General features: G+C 38.5%; 1 protein-coding gene across 2 annotated transcripts; it reads left to right on the top strand.

Annotated features, from left to right (window-relative positions):
- The first annotated feature begins 6,227 nt into the window (after positions 1–6,227).
- Positions 6,228–19,986, top strand: LOC308077508 (uncharacterized protein). Of its 2 annotated transcripts, none has more exons than XM_080418241.1 (5): positions 6,228–6,290; positions 6,401–6,467; positions 12,119–12,188; positions 12,482–12,580; positions 13,438–19,986. In XM_080418241.1, the coding sequence occupies exons 4-5, from the start codon at positions 12,490–12,492 to the stop codon at positions 17,073–17,075; spliced, it is 3,729 nt and encodes a 1,242-aa protein (XP_080274367.1). In that variant the 5' UTR covers positions 6,228–6,290; positions 6,401–6,467; positions 12,119–12,188; positions 12,482–12,489; the 3' UTR covers positions 17,076–19,986. The 2 variants fall into 2 exon arrangements, with proteins under 2 accessions (XP_080274367.1, XP_080274366.1); XM_080418240.1 differs by having other exon boundaries at positions 12,477–12,580.
- The last annotated feature ends 942 nt before the right edge of the window (positions 19,987–20,928 follow it).

Below are 20,928 nucleotides of genomic sequence, written 5' to 3'. Positions count from 1 at the left end.
CTTCCATGTTTCCCCTTTCACACGGAAAGCATGTTTCCCCTTTCACGTGGGGGAAAGTAGAAGCGTGAAGCTACACAATACTGTACGTTTGAGTCTCACATAAGACCATAATAAATGTGAAACTATAGCTTCCTTAAAACATTTTTTAAACCCTGCAGTTTTTTGCACTCTGGGTAATTCTAAAGCATTTCTTGCGATGGCATCGCCTGGTAAACCATCCCGTCACGTGAATTCACATTGTCATGTTTCTTCTGCAGATTGATCTGGCCCCAAGCACTGGGTGGGCGTTTTGCAGAAACAAAAAAGTGGAAGAGCGTCTGTCAATCACAGGGCCCTGTGCTATCAATAAAGGTAAGAAAAGACAGAAATAAAAATAAAAACAAGATTCTTTCCATTTTTTTCAAAAATAGCTGATTTACAAGCTCACAACGCATCACCTCTAGTTCTGGTCTCCAAGTTACCAGCCTTCTCTGGGACTTTTGTGTTGAATCGGGTCAAGCTAGACGCTGGTTCACTGATAGCGCCATCCCATTCATGTTTTACCTCTCAATAGATCTGACTGTATTCCCACAGGACCTGAAAAGGGATCAAAGCATCCCACTCTATAAAAAGGGACCAAGAATGACCTAGGTAACTACAGACCAGTCTTTATACTGAGTACAGTTTCGAAAATCTTTTTAAAATATAATAAATTAACATCTTAATGAGTATCTGAACAAGAACAACCATATGTACAAATCCCAGTCAGGTCAAGGTTATAGGTCTTATTCAACATATTTGTTTATTTAACTTTTTAACTGACCAGATTAGGAAAGAGACAAAGACAAAGAAATATGTGGGATGGTGTTGCTTGACCTCCATAAAGCATTTGACACAGTCAATCACAATCACTTACAATTGACGCATCTTATAATATGTCTTATGCAATATTAGCAATACACATTATCGATCATAATAATATTACATTTATACATACTGTATGTATACAAAATCCCCTACTATGTTTTATTTTCTTCTTTTTTTTCATTACACCCAAAGAGTATAGACTGTTTGCCCAGATGGAAAGACGCTGATGTTTTGAAGTTGTGAAGTAATTTTTTTCATGATGAGAGTTTAGGAGAGCTAAATCATCAGCAATAAGGAATAGGTTACAATCACAGGCTGACTTCATATCATTAAGCAAATAACAAATAGCTCTATATTCTGATAGTACTCATTGCTATAGAGTGTTCGTTCAGTAAAAGGAGTCTCCCATGTCACTCCAGCTCTGTAATTTATCTTTATTAAACAGAAAATGCATTTTCAGTACTATATTCTGTTTACTAAAGAGCTGGAGAGACATGTGTGTGTGTGTGTGTGTGTGTGTGTGTGTGTGTGTGTGTGTGTGTGTGTGTGTGTGTGTGTGTGTGTGTGTGTGTGTGTGTGTGTGTGTGTGTGTGTGTGTGTGTGTGTGTGTGTGTGTGTGTGTGTGTGTTCCCTACTGCAAATGTCATCCAAATGAGTTGTGAAATTTGTCTGATCTTTGTACCAGATTGCCTTTCACAACACTGTCATTTTGGCGAAAATTAACATTCGTAAAAAAATAGGTCACAACGTGAGCTTGTAGATCAGCTGTTTTCGGTTAAGAGATTAGTGTAGAGGTAAAAAAGGACCGGACCTAGTGCTGACACTTTATGATATACCTCTTAGTTCCACTCAGTCAATTTATATGGAAGTGTTTCCCTCTAGCTCTCATATAGTGTCATCTAAAGACTGTTTTTTTTTCTTTCTTTCTTTTTTAAATTGAGAGCCAGGCTTTACCTTTCTCCTGTTTTATCTTCCTGGGTGTTTTTTTGTGTTGTGGACATTCTATTAGTGTTGTGTGATCAGACTGAACAGTAAAATCCTTGTTAATCCATTTGTAGACTTACCTCAGGGTTCATACTTAATAATCAGTGTTGGAAAAGTTACTAAAACATAGTAATATATTACTTATTACATATTACTTGTTTAAAAAGTAATATAGTTACTTTACTTATTACTGCCTGCCAAAAGTAATTAGTTACTTATTACTTTAAGTAACTTTTTTTCCCTCGCCCCCAGTAATTGCATCCTTTCTCCCCAAAAGTCTGACTTTGCATTTTCAACATTAGCAGTTGTTTTTTTCTCTTTTCTGCAGCCTACATTGTAAATTCCTCATTGTTGATTTAACTCTGAAAAGTGTTCTGTACACATGACCAGGGCCAGATCTACCATATGGGCACTTTGGGCACGTGCCCAGGGGCCCCTGAGCATGAAATAGGCCCCTGAGCCCGATTTTTTTTTATTTTCTTGCTCCGCGAAAATATCACCCATTCTCTTGATCATGATATGATTATCCAATAGGAATTAAAGTCGTCATGAAAATTGATTTTTTTTTGCTAAATTTAGCTCAGAGACGAGGGTGACCCTTTCAAATATGATTATTTCGAACCTTTGATCTTCGTCATCATGCAGTACGTTTGCGTTTTCAGGAAGTAATAAAAAATCGAATGTGATGGACTTTTGATATAAAAATACACAAAACAAAGTTTTGAGTCACTTCCACCCACCGATGGAATAAAGTGAACACCAGTGACATTGCACTGACACAAAAATCACTCTCCAGTACAGGATGGAGGTCAGTCAAATGATTAAAACTCAATTTCTAATGAACGCCAGCCCATGGATACATACGACTGTAGCTCTAGTTGTAAGCCCCTTTGCTGTGTTGCATTATTATATTTGTTGTTAGCAATCATATAATTGCTTGGAATGTGTAAAAGTGACCGATTGGCCAAGTCCAGATATGCAAATTTGGGGTTCTTTATTTTAAGAATGTATCAACTGTCATTAACCCAGCTACACATTCCCATAGCCTATGACTGATCTAAACATTCCAATCGAGGTTGTACAACATAATATAAGTTACATTTCTCACCCATCACTATATTCAAAAGACCATTCAATTATTGTCTTGAATACAGACAGACCACCCACCCCTCCTCCTGTATAGTACTTGGCACCCTCCAATCTAGGACTGCCAGAACTGCAGAGGAGAGCGGTTGAGGTGACCACACCCATGATTAGCACCACTATCAATGATTCAATAAACAGAAACACGTCAGGGGGGGGGGGGGGGCTCGGGAGCTTCAGTGCCCAGGGGCCCCCAGGGGTTTTAATCTGGCCCTGCAACATGACGGTCCATTTGGTTCCATTTGTACACTCATTTGAATTATATTAACACTAACACACTAAGACTTTTACTGTGTATGAATTCATAACGTACAGACTAAATGAAAACCATTTGACTATGAATTGAATACTAAGGACCTCAATGGAAACAAGACAGCAAGGACTTTTTTGGAAGTATTTTAAATGTATTTAATGTATTTTTTGCCTAATAAAATATTCAAATTCAAACACCTGGGCTCAAACTGATAATGACTCATCATGAGACACAATCTTTGAACAACTTCTGTTGTTTATTAAAGCTCCAAACAGTGCTAGGCCAATAAGGCTACATGTGCCAGTGCATTTCAATTCCAAAAATATAGAAAAACTTACATTTCTATATGACTGACTGGCCATCAAAACTGAAAGCATCAAGAGGACTCAGTCAGGACACAAAACACATTCAAACTGAAAATAATCAAATCAAAAGTGTGTGCATACAGCAGCAACCAGTTAAACAACAAAACCTCTTCATAAACTGCTATATTTCTTTGTAAACAAAATGTTTTCTAATAAAATACAAAAATAAAAAGGCTCCCATAGCAACACATATCATCGTGGGTTTCTGACAGAATGTAGGAGCAAATGCAAGTTAAAAAAATCAATCATTCTGTATGACTGCTGAAAATTTCAAAGAAAGTCAAAAGTGTGCATTGTTTTGTTCCACTTTTGCTTTGACAATGTAAACATAATGCTATTCTGGCTGAGCCTGAGAACTTCAGTATCCCAAGCAGGAATTGAACTCATAAGCCACGATTCACCAGTCCAGTTAACAACCCCCTGCACCAACCTACTTTCCTCAATGGAGGAAGTTGTGGCATCATATAAATAATGTAATTTATATATATATATAGCCGACCTACAAGCTTACGGCGCGTCTTCATCGGTTAACAAGTCACTTATAATAAGCAGACATGGCAACACTGTTTGATCCGGTTTAAGGCCTGCCCTTCTGCAGCTGATAATTCACACATAGACAAGTGCGCAACATTTCCGTATCCGCTCTAGACCGGATCAGCAGCCTGCATATAGCAACTCGATCCCAACCAGTCTACCATTATATCAATGGACCAAAAACAACACAGGATCAAATAAACACACTCAAACCCAGAGTACCACCAAGGCTCGTGAAAAAAAGTAATAAATTACTTTTGGAAAAAAGTAAAGGTAATATTATTACTCAAAACGTGAAAGTAATTAGTTACTTTACTAGTTACTGGAAAAAAAGTAATAATATTACTTTAAGTTACATATTACTTTAGTTACTTTCCAACACTGTTAATAATAATACATTTGGTACCCACTCCTTGGGGTGTTTTTTTTGTCACTGTATATTATTTGCACATAACATTTTTCCATCCTATAACCACTATAGGAGCAGTGAGCAGTCATTCTATGGCGCTCTGGGAGCAATTGGGATCAAGAGTCTTGCTCAGGGACACACATTGACACATTGTTATTGGCCTGGCCTGGAATCATACCTGTGACACGCAAGGGCTCTGGCTCCCCAGGCAAGCTCACTAACCGCTCAGCTATACTTAAATGACCACTATGCATGCTATCAGGTGAAGGGGAGATCTTCAGTTCCCAAAAAGAATAAAGTCTGCACACTGGGTCAAGGGTCACGATTCAAAGTTGGTTTCTTTTACACCATCATTGGACGTGACGTTTTGAGGCCTACCGTCTGATGAAGAGCCGGCAGGCTCGAAACGTCACGTCCAATGATGGAGAGCTGCCTTTAAGGAACCAAAGACCATTTTAAACTTTGGAGCATGACCCAGAGTGCAGACTTTATTCTTTTTGGATTCTGACCTCAGCCCAGCACCTGGTTTTTAGTGAGTGGATGTGCGTACTTTATTGTTTCTGAGATCTTCAGTTTCAGCTTCACCCAGCTGGTGGCTGCTCAGTCAAGATTGGGGAGGGACAAGTTAGGGGTGTGTCTTGCTCAGGGACACTTTGACAAATAGACGCGGGCGGGCCGGGAGGGGAACCGGTTACCTTCAGATTACCAGATGGCCTCTCTACTTACTGAAGTACGGCCACCCAAAAAGTAAAGACATTTTACGTAAAAAGAGAGAATATCAATGCTCCTCTTTCACCGGGTCGTTGTGTTAGTGCAATTATTGTAAAATTCTTATGGGTCCTTTATATTTGAAATACTTTTCCACCATAACCATTCCACTTAAATGTGTTGTTTGACCACTTCTCTAAATACACTTTTTAGTTGTGCTGTCTGCTAGTGTCTGCCCCATACACATTAAAATGACACAGGAATAGCTTTGGAACTGGAAATGTACCCCGCCCGCCCCAACAAACAAACTAACAAAACAAAACAAGCTATGAATGGATGTTGTAATGACCACGTAGCCGCCAGAGGTGTCAACAAAAGTATGACTTATTATACAGTGAGGCGTTTGGGGACCTTTGCCCCATATTGCTGGGTTCTCTCTCTGGGACAAATTTTGTTTGAATGGCCAGTCTGTCTCTGTACAGTAAGTGAACCGTGTTGTGGTTGGACAAGCAGTTATTCCCTCTTGGCCAGAGGGGTAGAACTTTTTTCACCCTCATAGGAGACGGGGGTTTGAATCCTGTGTAGGACATGAAACTTAGGGATTGTACTGTAGCTTTAAAGTCAAATTCAGGGTTTTGCTGCGTTCACATATCTCCCCCTCTATCCCCCACTCCAGCCTTCATCTTCCAACCACAACACGGTTCACTTACTGTTTTGGAACAGACACCATGAGACAAAAGATATATGCACACAGAACACATAGAATGAATTATATTAATAATTATAGCAGATTTTTTAAATCTGTAATGGGAAATGTATTTGTCTCATCAACGACAACTGTGCAGTGGAGACACTTTCTGATATTTGTCAGCCGACAGTGAACTGAGATAAGAAATAAGGATCTGTAATCTCTGCCTCTACATGAAACTGCTGTCATCAGCACAGGGGTGGGGTTGGGGGGTGGGGTTGGGGGGGTGTCATAGCTGAGTAGTTAAGTGACCAGTGGACAGTCCACATCGACAAAGCATCAGGAGCATTGACCGAGTAAGTAAGTAAAGTAAATTAATTATATTTTCTGACACTTATTATTTTGTTTTGTGTTTGTTTGTTTGCTTCTTTTTGCATGCTACATTTCTGATGTTTTAAACACAATTCCAGATCCGGATCCACGGATCCAGTCCTGGTCTTCTTCCTTCATTCTTCCATCAAAAATGGCTACAACAATGTGAGTTGTGATATTTTGTGATATTTTATTATTAAAAACAAACGCTGTGCTGGGTTTTGTGATGTTGTGAGAACTTTAAAAGAGAGAGCAATATATTTGCTTATGTGCTAAATGAAAGAGAGCTGTTTCATGGTACAATGGAAGTCAATTAGAAGCAATTTTTGAGCCAAAGCACATGAATCAGCTGATCATACAGTGTATCAAATCAATACAAATTAGGACCCCAGCATGATAGTCTATGGGACTAAAACCTTCAGTTTTGCAAACCATGCAATAGTATTGTACTGCATTGTACTACATTGGTGACCAATATCTGTGACTCCAGCAGCTGTTTAAATTTTCAAGAATAATTGATCCATTAAACTATGACATTAAAGCCAACCAGTTCACCTGACGAACCATCTGAATGGGGAATGCTCCTGATGGTGCCTGAAATTGCTAGAGTCACAGACCTAAGTACAGTAGGTCAAGTTTGGTGTAACTACCAACCAAGACAGTGAAATCATCTGTGTTAATTTAACTCTGAGAGTGTAACAATTAGAGATGCACGATATTGTTTTTTGGATACCGATACAGATACCGATTATTTGCTGGGTCATATCTGCCGATACCGATCCGATACCGATATATTATATATCATATTTATATAGAGCTCATTGCTGAATTTTTTATTTTTTTATTTGTTTTACTGGTGAAAGTTGATGGTAAACCCCCCTCTCCACTAACCCTACTGTGATGAAAAATATTTATGGAATAAATACATTAATTATAATTATATATATTCTTCTAAGTAACAAACTTAACTATGACATCCTTTTTGGGTAGCACTTTACAATAATGACCCGTTATAAAGCATTTATAAACGTTTATAAGCAGTTTGTAGACTATTAACAAATGATTAACAACCTGTTTGTTGACATTCGTAAATGATTACTAAAACCTTTATAACTATGGTTACAAATCATTTATAAGGTATTAGTAAGTAGTAAACTATTCATTAATAAGCCATTTATATACATCTGTAAATGATTATAAAATCATTTGTAATGACCCATTATAAAGCATTTATAAACGTTTATAAGCAATTTGTAGACTATTAAGACTATTAACAAATCATTAACAACCTGTTTGTTAACATTTGTAAATGATTACTAAAACCTTTATAACTACGGTTACAAATCATGTATAAGGTATTAGTAAGTAGTAAAACTATTCATGAATAAGCCATGTATAATACATCTGTAAATGATTATTAAATCATTTGTAACTGATGTTATATAATATATACAAGCTATTTGTAGATAAAGAACTAATCATACACAAACTATTTATATACATTGGTTAATGATTATTAAATAGTTTATAATAACATTGTAGAATGTTTAAGAATCATTATTTAAAACACATTAAAACATTATTTAGACTCGAGTTTGTTCATCAGTAAATAATGTAATTTAAATTGTAGGAAATCATTTGTAAATGATTTATAAAGTGGTAGAAATTGAGTTTTTTGTGGTTATAGGACATCTCTTTAAACATGTATTAAGACTTCATAAATCATGTGTTAAATCTTTGTTCTAGCCCAATAACAACAAACCATTTCTAAGCAATTATTACATATTTTCTAAATGTATCAATTCAACATTTAAAAAGTATCTGCAGATCATTATTTCCACATGATCAATTTTACTTGTCGGTAATTTGGGAAATGTGTTTGTTCATGTTTAACATATGCTTTTTAAAACATTCCTAAAATATCTATAAATCCTTAGTACATGTTATTATGTGCCCTATAGTAAAGTGAAGACAGTTCATCATTTACAACTGTCTGTTAACGTGTTTGTTCATGTTTAACATATGCTTTGTAAAACATTCCTAAAATATCTATAAATCCTTAGTACATGTTATTATGTGCCCTATAGTAAAGTGAAGACAGTTCATCATTTACAACTGTCTGTTAATGTGCCTTTCTCCTTACCTGTTGCAAACTACCTGGCGTAAGACATTCGTAAAGAGTATGTAGACCATTTGCAAACGTTATCATGGGCCTTGTTGTAAAGTGAAGACTATGCATTATTATTTCATGTTTAACAATGATTAGTAAAACATGTGACATCAAAAAGTGGCAGAAGTAACGTTATAGAGTATAAAAGTATTAAACAATTTATTAAGATATAAAATGCAGCAACTCTTGGCCACAGCACACACACTGACATTTAAACAAAGTTCAATTCATCACAACATAATCACAGAGTAGCAGCGTGGAGCCTCTGCAGTCACCACCTCCCAGTGCAAGTTAGCTTTAGCTGCTAAGCTAGGAGGACATTACTAGCCTACACATCAAAACAAACATTGTGGATACAAACGGCCACCATCAAAATACCCCCTGGTCATAATGCTACTTCATGTGTGTAAGATTAGCCCTTTTATGTTACCTCGATCACCTGCAACAAGACAGTCAAAACACATAAAACATGAATTAGACATATTTCTGTCCAGTCTGCAACTGCATCACTGTTCACTTCCTCCCTAGTAGGCTACTGCAGGTGTAATGCAGGTAATCAGTGTGTTGCCAGATTTTGCAAAAGAAACAAGCGGCCAGGTCTATGAAAACAAGCCCAAAAGAAGCAACTAGGCTCAGGCCCATGATAACGTCTGCAAATGGTTTACATACTCTTTACGAATGTCCTACACATCATTTGCTAAAAAAAAAAAATATATATATATATCCCTAAAAAACTACATTTATACCACTATATGAATAATTTCCAAAAGATTTCTTACACTTTAAATTACATTATTTAATGATGAACAAAATCTAGTATAAATAATGTTTTAATGCGTTTTAAATAATGTTTAAATTATTCTTAAATGTTCTACAAAGTTATTATAAATGATTTCATAATCATTAACCAATGTATATAAATAGTTTGTCTATGATTAGTTATTTATCTACAAATAGCTTGTATATATTATAACATCAGTTACAAATGATTTAATAATCATTTACAGATGTATATAAATGGCTTATTCTTGAATAGTTCACTACTTACTAATACCTTATAAATGATTTGTAACCGTAGCTATAAAGGTTTTATTAATCATTTACAAATGTCAACAAACAGGTTGTTAATGATTTGTTAATAGTCTACAAACTGCTTATAAACGTTTATAAATGCTTTATAACGGGTCATTATTGTAAAGTGCTACCCATTTTTGTATGCTATAAGCCATCACAGAATTATTTGAATCTTTGTATAACACAAAACCATATGTTATGTGGCCTATGGAACTAAGATCATTGAATCTAGTTTGTTATTAGTGTTATTCATATTGTCTGTTGCCTAAATTAATCAGCCTCTGGCCCTCTGCTCTAAACAATAAAGCCCCCCTTAGCTCTCCCAATCACAACTCCCTGGAGCCACCACTGTGTGTGTGTGTGTGTGTGTGTGTGTGTGTGTGTGTGTGTGTGTGTGTGTGTGTGTGTGTGTGTGTGTGTGTGTGTGTGTGTGTGTGTGTGTGTGTGATATACAAACTAATCTTACCATAAATACAATCATTGTTTAGTTTATCACTATCTAACATTCTATAACATCAACAGTGAGTTTAGGACAGGGACAGCTTGCTTCGTACACTACACTACAGATTGTAGGACAACAGGATGTCAAAGACAGAAACATTACCAGCTGAGAGTTAATTTGTGCTCATTCTCTGTGGTTAAATACACAAGCAGCTTGCTTGTTCAAAAGCAGCCGCTGGTTGCACTCGAGTCGAGTAACGAGTGTTTGTTACGTCGATGTTAAATAACGAGGCAATGTACACATTCGTGTTGAAAATATATCCTCCGCAGTATCCCTACTCTAATCTAATTTAAGATGTACAAGAAACCCTCTGACTGTTCTGGGTATGAACTATGGACGTGAAGAGTTTGTTTGCTGTTAGTTTGACCACTTGTCTCTGTGCAGCCTAGCCTGCTGCGCTGCGCAGTCAGTGCAATGCACTGCCTGAGAGACATTGCGGGCGCGTTCGAAAATTACGCACCGGAGCACACTCGCCTATTAGTTTGTATTGGCCAGTGCGCTCAGTGCTGTATTTTCGAACGCACCCTGCATGTAGAGCGTGTGGAGGGGGGAGGAGCTACAGCTGGCTCTCTTAAAGAGACAGAGACAGGCAGACAGACTGCTCTCGCCTCTCTATTTTATTTATTTTATTATACAATATATACAATATCGGTGAATTTAATCGGGTTTATTTTGAGATCGGTTCGATACCGATATGGCATTTTAGGGCCGATATCGGCCGATTCCGATACGTTACCGATTATATCGTGCATCTCTAGTAACAATGTAACCAGAAGGACCTGAAGAGGAGCATTATAATGACTATTGCAATACACAGAGGTACACAGTAGACTCCTTGGTGTTAATTTACTGTAACTCTGAGAGGCTGTGTCCAGCAAGGGCAGTGTATGTTTTGAATTGTTTACAATGGGAGCGCCACATTTTTGGAAACCCCAGCAGCGTGACGCGGCGCTGAGCGATTACAGTATTTTGCACTCGCACGTTAAGTTATCTGCTTGCTGAGAGAGCTGAAATATTTTCAACTTGGGCGTTTGTAATAGATTTAGGCGAGCACCTTGGCTTTTTCAGCCAGGCAAAAAGCCTCACTGGACACCTGTATGAATGTATATGTCACTCTCTGTCTCTTTGTCCAACAGAATCTCATTACAAAATGTGCAATGGATAAGCTACTAATGTCCAAAAGTACATAGTAAGTTATGTCTCACCATGAGTAACTAGTATCATAGTACATATATTACATATTCAAACTAATGTAAATCACCAAATGTTCTCATTTGTAATTAACTCATTAAATTGCCCATACTACAACTCAACATTTAATTGCGAGTGTTATACTGTGCATCATCACTGGGGAGCTGCACAGACCTAGGGTATTTGCAAAGGGTATTTTGATCATAGTCTTAACAGCCAGATCGTAGCCTTGTTTTTATTTTTATATCAAATTAAAAACAAGGATGTAAACTTGCGATTAAAGTAGTTGTAAAATGAATAACAAATGAGAACATTTCATTATTGTCATTGTTTGAATAATAATACATATTTGTAACTAGTAACTACAGTTACTTTTGGTGAGACATAACTTACTATTATTATAATATTCTTCCTTGGCCTACTGGCAGCAATCACAGAAGGTTTGGTGCTATCAATCCGGTGGTTTGCAAGATTATCTGCGAACATGCACATGCGCATGCACACAAGGGTATAAACATAATCTCTGTCCCCGGTCTTCGACCTGGTGGAGATAATTATGAAAATAACTCACATTTACAAAGGTCCAGCATAACTGCTGAAAATGTGACTGTACTGACAGCAAAATGGAACAGATTAGAAGTTTTGTGCTTTACTGTATGTACTTAATGTACATTGTGCTTGATATAATGTTGGCCAATACATTTATTCATAGGCCAATATCATATGCATGCATTCAAAACCAGCTATATTTGCAATGCTCTGGAACCCTTTGTACTGTTAACTGTGTAATTAAATGTATATTGATGATATAAGTGTCCTTGTCTTTGTTTATACAGAGCTTGGGAGTTTTAAATAATCTGTCTTTAATGTTTATTTTAGGTAATCAGATGCTGGTAAAGACTTGATGAAGACTTGATTATCCTGACTGTCACAGCAGATCCTGGTTTAGGTAGAAGACAATTATTTACTGTATTTATATTTATTTTACAAGGTATTTCAGTAATAAGTAATTCTGTCATTTGTACACAAACTCCACAAATTACATTAAATGCCTTCCCATACTCCTATTGTCACTATTACAAGGCATTTGGCAAATACTCTCATTGGTAGCAACTGCAGAACAAGCTTCAATTTATATAACTTAAATTACACAAATATTAATTAAGATATAGGCTAGAGAGTATTATGGTTTACCAACAGGATAAATGAACTAACACAGGTTCTGTATTTTCTCCAGTTCAGCGTGAGCCATGGACAGTAAAGTTATAGAGCTGGCAGCTCTTGGTCGACCCTTCAGTCTCGGCATGCTCTATGACTGTCGACAAGACTCACTTATCCCAGGTAAAGCTTTAAATGTAGAACTGCTTTGAATGTACCACTTTCTTTTTAATTTTTACATATCGTTGCTGTCGGGCAGAAACCAGCTAACTCCATTTTTGAGTTTTTTAATTTTCTTTACTTTTTTACTTTTTTACCAAAGGGGGGTGGAGTTAGCTGGTTTTGCTGACTCCAGGCTCCACACCCTTTTGACCTCCAACCTCATTGTGAGCTTGGAGGTCCATTCAGCTGTTCTTATCAATGATGAACAAAACCTCCTACCTGTGTTTTTTCATTTCCTAAAAAAAAAAAAAAGATTTTGGAGTTAGCTGGTTTCTGCCCGACAGCAGAGATGTTTAATTATTTATGTATGGGTGCTTCCAGCGAGAATTCAACCCACAAACTTAAAAGTAATAGTCCTGTGTTCTACCTATTGACTTACATAAGATCAGCAGTCTTTTTGGGATTGACACTTAAGTCTCAAAAGCACTTGCCCATCGGGCAAATACAGGTCATGTTTTACTTGCCCAAAGGTTATGTTCACTTGACTGAAAAATACAATTGTAATAATAAGTCATCAAATGTGAAAGCAGAATGAGGAAATGGGATCCATTGAGGGAGTGATTAACAGAGATGCAAATATAAAAGTTGAAAAAAGAGATTCAGAAACCGGTCAGTCAGCTAGTTACTGATATTCATTATTATAGGGCGGCCATTCCAGGGTCTGGGAGAAACAATCCACATGTTTTCATTATATTCTGGATGAATTCCAAGGCTGTGCACCAAATATTGTTATTATATTTATCAAACACAGTGAAACAACTATCAATAATAGTGGTAAGGCACATAACTGAGCTACATACTCTATCTATCAATTACAGGCTATACATTGTGGGATTATGAAGATCTGGGAAAGGACACAAGAAAAAGACCCCAGCCCAACACTGAATTTGAGATAGTTGCATCTGAATCGATTGAGGACAAAACTTCATCACTGAATGTTCAAGCGTCCTTGAAAGCAAGTTTCTTGGGTGGACTGGTACAGGTCGAAGGCTCTGCCAAATATCTCAATGATAGTAAGACTACACAAAATCAGGCTAGAGTAACATTCAAATACAAAGCTACCACAATGTTTGAAGAATTGTCAATGAGTCACCTTGGAAGAGGCAATGTGGACCATCCACATGTTTTTGAATCAGGCATAGCAACACATGTTGTAACTGGTATCCTTTATGGGGCACAAGCCTTCTTTGTTCTTGACCGTGAAGTGTCTTATGAAGAGAATCGTCAAGAAATTGAAGGTAACTTGAAGGCAGAAATCAATAAGATCCCCAGCCTGTCAATAGGAGGTGAAGCTTCTCTACAAATGAAGGACATAGACATGGCAAAAGTTCAGAAATTCTCCTGCAAGTTCCATGGGGACTTTGCTCTTGAAACCACCCAAGTGTCTTTTACAGATGCAATACAAGTCTTCCAAAGTCTTCCACAATTGTTGGGAACAAATGGAGAGAATGCTGTACCAGTGAAGGTCTGGCTGATGCCTTTGAAGGTTTTAGATTCTAAAGCTGCCCAGCTTGTCCGTGAGATTAGCATTGGATTAGTGAATGAAGCTCAAAGTGTCCTGGAGGACATCGGTGAACTGGAACTGAAGTGCAATGATGCACTGAAGAGCACTGTCGCACAACAGTTCCCACAGATTAGCAAGAAGCTGAGTGCTTTTAAAGATCTGTGTGAAGAGTACAAGCTAGACTTTAAGAAAACCTTGGCAAAGAAACTTCCTTCACTCAGAGGAGGTGGGGAAGAGGAAAGTGTGCTTGCAGAGATCCTGAAAAGAAGACACTCATCTCCTTTCAATAACAAAGACCTGAGTGAGTGGATGCGCTGCAAAGAGAGAGAAATAAACTTCATAAGCTCCCTCACTAACATGATGAAAAACACAAAGGTTGTCTCAAGTGAGAGTGAATTTGACAAAATAATCCTCAGTTCAAAAACAGAAAAGGCTGTATGCTTTGCTTTCACCTCACTGCAAACACCTGAACCATATCTGTCATCTTTATCAAGCTACCTAAGAGAAACACCCAAACAAGTGAACACTGAAGATACTGCACTGCGTACCTGTGATGTAGAAGAGGAACAGTGGTACTTTTCAAAAGAGTTATCTGATAAATTGAGACAGAAAGCAAAGCTTTACATTGATTTTGTGGAGGCCAACAAGCACGAGAAGAATATACAGTTCCTTGCGACAGCTATAACAAATGAGAGTCAAAAGGGTGCAAGTGTCTACCTTTATAAGGATGGATTTCTGGTCAATGAGAACTTCGAGCCACCTTCAAAGCCTGAAACACCTACAGCGAGTGACATAACCCATAACAATGTGACACTCAAGATGTACCCACCAAGATTTGGAGCGGAAGACATCAGCCATTACTGTATTGAGTACTGTGTCACTGGACAAGATAGCTGGCAACAACAGACAGCATCCATAGCTGATGAAGTCACAGTGTCAAATTTGACTCCTAACACAGAGTACACGTTCAGATACCGAGCAGTTTGTCCAGTTGGCAGGGGGCCAGACAGTAAAGACAGTGGCTCCATGAAAACTTTACCCTCAAGTCCACCTGAAAAACTTCAGGTTGAAGCATACTCAGATCAACTATCAGTTAAATGGGAGCGACCAACTGAGTTTGGAGACGGGGTGAACGTGGAGAGCTACAGTGTGGAGTACTCAAAAGTATCCACTGGAATGAAAAATGAACAACTACAGTGGAACAAAGTGGTGTCAAATGCTGAAAAAGCCATCATTACTGGGCTAGAACCATTGACAGATTATGTAGTTAGAGTCAGATGTGACTGTGGCGTAGCTGGCAGAAGCAAGGAAAGCATTGCAGTCACTGTCACAACAAAAGCTGAAATGCATCTGGCTGAAATCTACAGACATGAAAGCGAACTCATCAATTCGGGGCCACCCTCAGTTTACAGGCTACCTCTGAAAATGAATGAAATTGACATTGATGGATGCAAGAGCTACATTATTGGCAAGGAAAGCATGAGGCCAAATCGCACAATAATGGTGCTTGGAGCAACTGGGGCAGGAAAAACCGCCCTCATCAATGGGATGATCAACTACCTCCTCTGCATCAACTGGAATGATGATTGCCGATTTAAATTAATTGACGAGGGACAGTCAAGCTCTCAAGCTGAAAGCCAAACATCTGAGGTCATTGCATACAAAATTAACCACCAAGAGGGTTTTAAGGTCCCTTATTCGCTCACCATCGTTGACACACCAGGCTTTGGTAATACTCGTGGAATAGACAGAGACAGGGACATTACAGGGATGATCCGGGCCCTTTTCGGTTCCGAGGTTGGTGTCAGTGAGATTGACATAGTGTGTTTAGTTACCCAGGCCTCTCATGCAAAACTGACACACACACAAAAGTATGTGTTTGACTCTGTGCTGTCCATTTTTGGTAAAGACATCGCAAAGAACATTCGGATGCTGGTGACGTTTGCAGACTGCCAGACGCCCCCAGTTCTGGGGGCGATAATTGCCTCCAATGTCCCATGTCCTAAAACAGATGCGGGGTTGCCCATTTACTTCAAATTCAACAACTCTGCTTTTTTTGCAGAAAAAAGATCCCCCAGGGAAAGGGACTGTGATGAAGATGAAGACTCTGACGAGGACAACTTTGATCAAATGTTTTGGAACATGGGCATGAAGTGCTTGAAAGATTTCTTTGCAGCTTTAGGCGAAATGGAAACCAACGGTTTGGAGCTAACAAAGGAGGTTCTTAAAGAACGCAAAAGGCTTGAGACAGCTATCAAAGGCATACAGACAAAAGTTAAAGCTGAGATAGAGAACCTTGAAGAAATCAGGATGATGGAGCAAAAGATTAAAGAGCATGAAGCCGCCATGTACACAAATGAAAAGTTTGAGATTGAGATTCAATTCGAAAGGACAGTGCAAGTACCTATCACTAAAGCAGGCGAGTTCAGCACCAACTGCGAAACATGCAAACATACTTGTCACTACCCCTGTCTAATAGCAACTGACATTCAAACGAAACTCTGTGCCGCCATGGACGACAGTGGAAAGTGTACTGTATGCCTGCACAAATGTATGTGGAAAGACCATAAGAACCAGAATTACAGATGGGATGTTGTTACGGTGAAAGAGAAGCACACATTGAATGACCTGCAGGAAAAGTATAAGATCAGATCGTTCAATCAAGACTTGATTGAACGACTAAAGGAAGACAGTGAAAACCTTAAGGCTGTGATAATGTCCCTTGTGCAGCAGGCAGCTGCATGTTTGGCTAGATTGAATGAGATTGCTTTGAGGGCCAATCCACTTTCTGCCCCTGAATTCATAGACATCCTCATTGCCGAGGAGGAGTCTGAAGCCAAAGAGGGCTACAAGAGCCGAATTAAGTCTTTGGAGGATATGAAAGAACAGGCGAAGATCATATCCAAGGTCGCTAAACAGGAAGATGTCCTGTCATTAGGCAAAACATTCTGAAAAAGCAGCAGAACTACAAGCTCAGAATGTGGTGATGCGTTGTGATTTAATGTAGAGGTAAAAAAAAAAAGAAAAAAGGAGGGGACCAAGGAGAGGGCCCTGGTGGACTCCGGTCAACAAAGTATATAGGTTTTAAGTGGTTAAAGAACCCTTTAATCATTAAAGGGTTGAGTAGATTATATTGCTTGATTCATATTTGATGATTTTCTTTTCTTTTTTCAAAGCAACACCATTGTTTTGAGTGCATGTAATTATTTTAAATGTAAAAGCAAACAAACAAACAAACAAACAAAACATTTCCACTGGAAAGTAGTGCCCACATTGTCAATTATTTGTGTTTTCTTTGGTGGTCTGTATGCATTAATCGAACAAATTAGTGCTTCCGTTTGCATAAATTACTATAGTCCCATTTGTTAAAATGTGAGTGTACTAGCCTGTACTATCTAATCAAATACTTTGTAAATTGTCATAACTTAAAGGGCCATTTCACCCCTGGACGTCTTTTAATGAAGTTTAGGAGTCAAGAAACAAGATCCTGGGTTTTTTTTGTGAATAATCTGTGTTTTTAGATATCTAGTAATCTTCGCAAACGTCGTGACGTTATTTACGTCATGAGAGATATGTCTCATTCCTTTCCGCACTACATGTCTCGGCGCGTCTCAGTCAGACCAGCTCCACAGACAGACCCAATGGTGTGCCCGTAACACTTTGTTCAACCTTCTTTCCCCACTCGGCCACTCCCATTAGCTGTGGCCAGCGGGCAACCCCCCTTGCAGAGTGAGGCATTACTTTACCTGAGTTATCTTCTGATAGTTGTACTTGAATGTTGACATGAAATAATAATCCTGTGTAGTGTTTCATAAGCTCAAGCTTGAAAAAAAAAATACAGCGTGGAGTGGCAGCGCTGGTAAACAAACACCGTCACGAAAGGCTAGGATCATAATACCAAGGATGTGACAGTGATGTCAATACTATGCGACACGGAAGTGAAACTGCATAAATATACTAAGGATTTGCAGGGATATGACATCACTAACGAATCCTTGGACATATATGTAACTAGTTGAACGTGTGCGAGGACAGCCAGTGTTGCCAGATATTGTGAGAGAAATAAGCAGCCAGGTCTATGAAAACAAGCCCAAAAGAAAAATAACTATGCCAAGAGCACTTTACCTAGACATGGGATATTATATATTTGAAAATTGCTGATCTACAAGCTCACAACGCTTCGCAACCCATTGTGAGCTTGTAGATCTGCTATTTACAAACAAATCTTGAGGGGGAAAAAGTCCAAAATGTGGATATATTTTTTTTTTTTGCAAAATATTTTTATTTGCTTTTCAAAATGTGGAATATTTTTGACACATATTTGTTAGGGGCTCCCTGCCACAAATTATAATTTCAGATGGGGGTCTGTGGAAAAATACATGAACATGTTTGAGAACCACTGGTTTAAACAGCAATCAAAACATTTGGAAACAAGCCCAAATATCAACTACATTTTAGAAAGAAGCCGCTTATAATAAGCAGACATGGCAACACTGGCATGCTGTTTGGATGTTATTGTTGGAGATCACACCCACATGCGACCTCCCCTGCCACAAGGAGGTGCAGTGCACCAAAGCATTATGGTCATTGTAGTAATGCAGCAGTCCAGTCAAACCCTAGTCAAACACACAGATTTCATAATTTTTCTGGCCATAGGTTGCAAATTTTAAATTGCGCTACTGTTATCTACTACAAATACTATTACCATTGAGTGATTGCAGTTTCTTCCAGGGGTGAAATGCTCCTTTAAGTCAAGATATGTGCCCTGCTGTGGTAGTGGAAAGAAGGAAAACTTTGTCAGTAAAGGACATACAGAACACATTGTAATTGTAAATGTGATCCATTCTTTAAGATAGATTTGCAAAGAGGCCAAACCGTTTAGTATAGTGTTCAACTTCAGTGAAACCTACATACAGGTATATGGAATGATATTGGTTGCTAATTTAGATTTTGTTTGGATTTAATTTTTGTTTATATTTTTGTATTTCTTTGGTGCCGGTGACGAGGGGGAGTTTGGCCGTCCCGGCTGTGCTGGCATTGATGTTATGGGCTGTGATCTTCAGCTGGAGTTGGTGAGTACAATGTTTGCGTATACAAAGCAGAGAAGGTTAGGTAGGCCGGGTGGTTTAGATACCATCAGAGCTACGTGAACCCCCATGCTAGGAAGAAGAAGCGCTTAACGCTGTTTGTTGTTTTGATGTCTTTTTTTTTTCTTGTTGAATATGCTGTAAGTTTGTTATTTTAGTTTTTTTGTGGTGCGTCGAACGCCGGGATGCCACTGGGCATTTGCCTGGTGGCAGAGCTGCATGTGGGCGCACTGAAGACTAGCTTTGAGCTGTTAGTCAGAGGACAACTTGAGTTAGATGCGGGGCAGCTCTCTTGAAACAGTATAGTTACTTCTCTGTGTTGTGTACGTGTGCATGTGCTCACTACTGAGGGCTGGGGAGATAATTATGGCTGATTGTAATTTCTAGATTTTTAGTTTTAGTTGCATTTTATAAATAGTTATACGCTTTTTTTCCATTGAAGATATCAGTAATAAGGTGTTGACTATGTTTTGAAAATGGGGCCAGTATTTAGGCAGGCTTGTGTGTGCTCGCTCTCTCGCTCTCGCTCTCGCTCTCTCTCTCTCTCTCTCTCTCTCTCTCTCTCTCTCTCTCTCTCTCTCTCTCTCTCTTTTTTCAGGTGGAATGCTGGCAGGTGTGTGATCAAGCTGAATAGTCAAGGAGGGGGCTGGTTTCAATGTTCTCTCTCTCTCTCTCTCTCTCTCTCTCTCTCTCTCTCTCTCTCTCTCTCTCCAGCAGCCTGTTCTCTGTACATTTTACTTTTACACAGTCCTTAATTCATTACTTTCCTTCAAGATTATGCTTACATTGAATTGAAACATGGTATTTTCTGTTGAATATAATTGTATTCCTAATAAATAATTGTGTTAAATCTACACCCTGTGTTGCAACCCTTTTTTTACATCGCTAGACAAGTGTAACTCATTGGTGAACTGTTTACATTAATAAAGCATTTTATTGCTTTCTTTTTGCCTGTCTAAATAGGTATGCGTGTGCGTGTGTACGTGCGTGCGTGTGTGTGTGTGCGTGCGTGTGTGAACCATCATTTAAACATTTCAGTATGGTCTTAATGTAGCCTACTCATTATCTTAGTGTTGCTGTGACACAGTGTGAAAAAAGACTGCTCTAAAAATTGACCTATCATTGAAGCTGTAGTAAGTAAGTATATAGTACAGTCCATGCTTCTAAAAAACGATTTAGATTTGAAGTTACAGTATTTACATCATTGGTTCTCAAAGTGGGGTCTGCAGACCCCCAGATGTCCTTGGGGGGGGGTTCCAGGGGGTCCCCAGCAAAATGTGTTAATATAGCATCACAATAATTTTAACTACTTTAACCTTTTATACTTTGGCTATTCAAAAATAGCAGATATACAAGCTCATAGCGCGGCACCGAGTGCCGTGCTAAATGTGTGCAAGCCTTTGAATATATCGTTTTTTAAAGCAAACATTTGTAATTCAAATCTTTGCTTCTGGGGGGTCCCTGGAACAAAATATTTTGAGATGGGGACCAAATACTGCGGTCCTTGACATGAAAAAGTTTGAGAACCACTGGTTTACGTATAGACACATACTGTAGTTCAGTGGAAGCAAAGCCACCTGCCACCTGTGTACCCACTGATCTTCATGCCTATGTTTAATCCTTAATAGATATATTTGCATTCCTTCCATTGTGCCTGTGTGTGACTGTGTGTCTCCCTTTTGTTCCAAATCTGAGCGTTGAATAATAAAGAGAGAAAC

The sequence above is a fragment of the Gymnoscopelus braueri genome (assembly GCF_963280865.1).
Source record: "Gymnoscopelus braueri genome assembly, chromosome: 21".
NCBI lineage: Eukaryota > Metazoa > Chordata > Actinopteri > Myctophiformes > Myctophidae > Gymnoscopelus > Gymnoscopelus braueri.
This window is presented reverse-complemented; position numbering and strand designations above follow the sequence as displayed.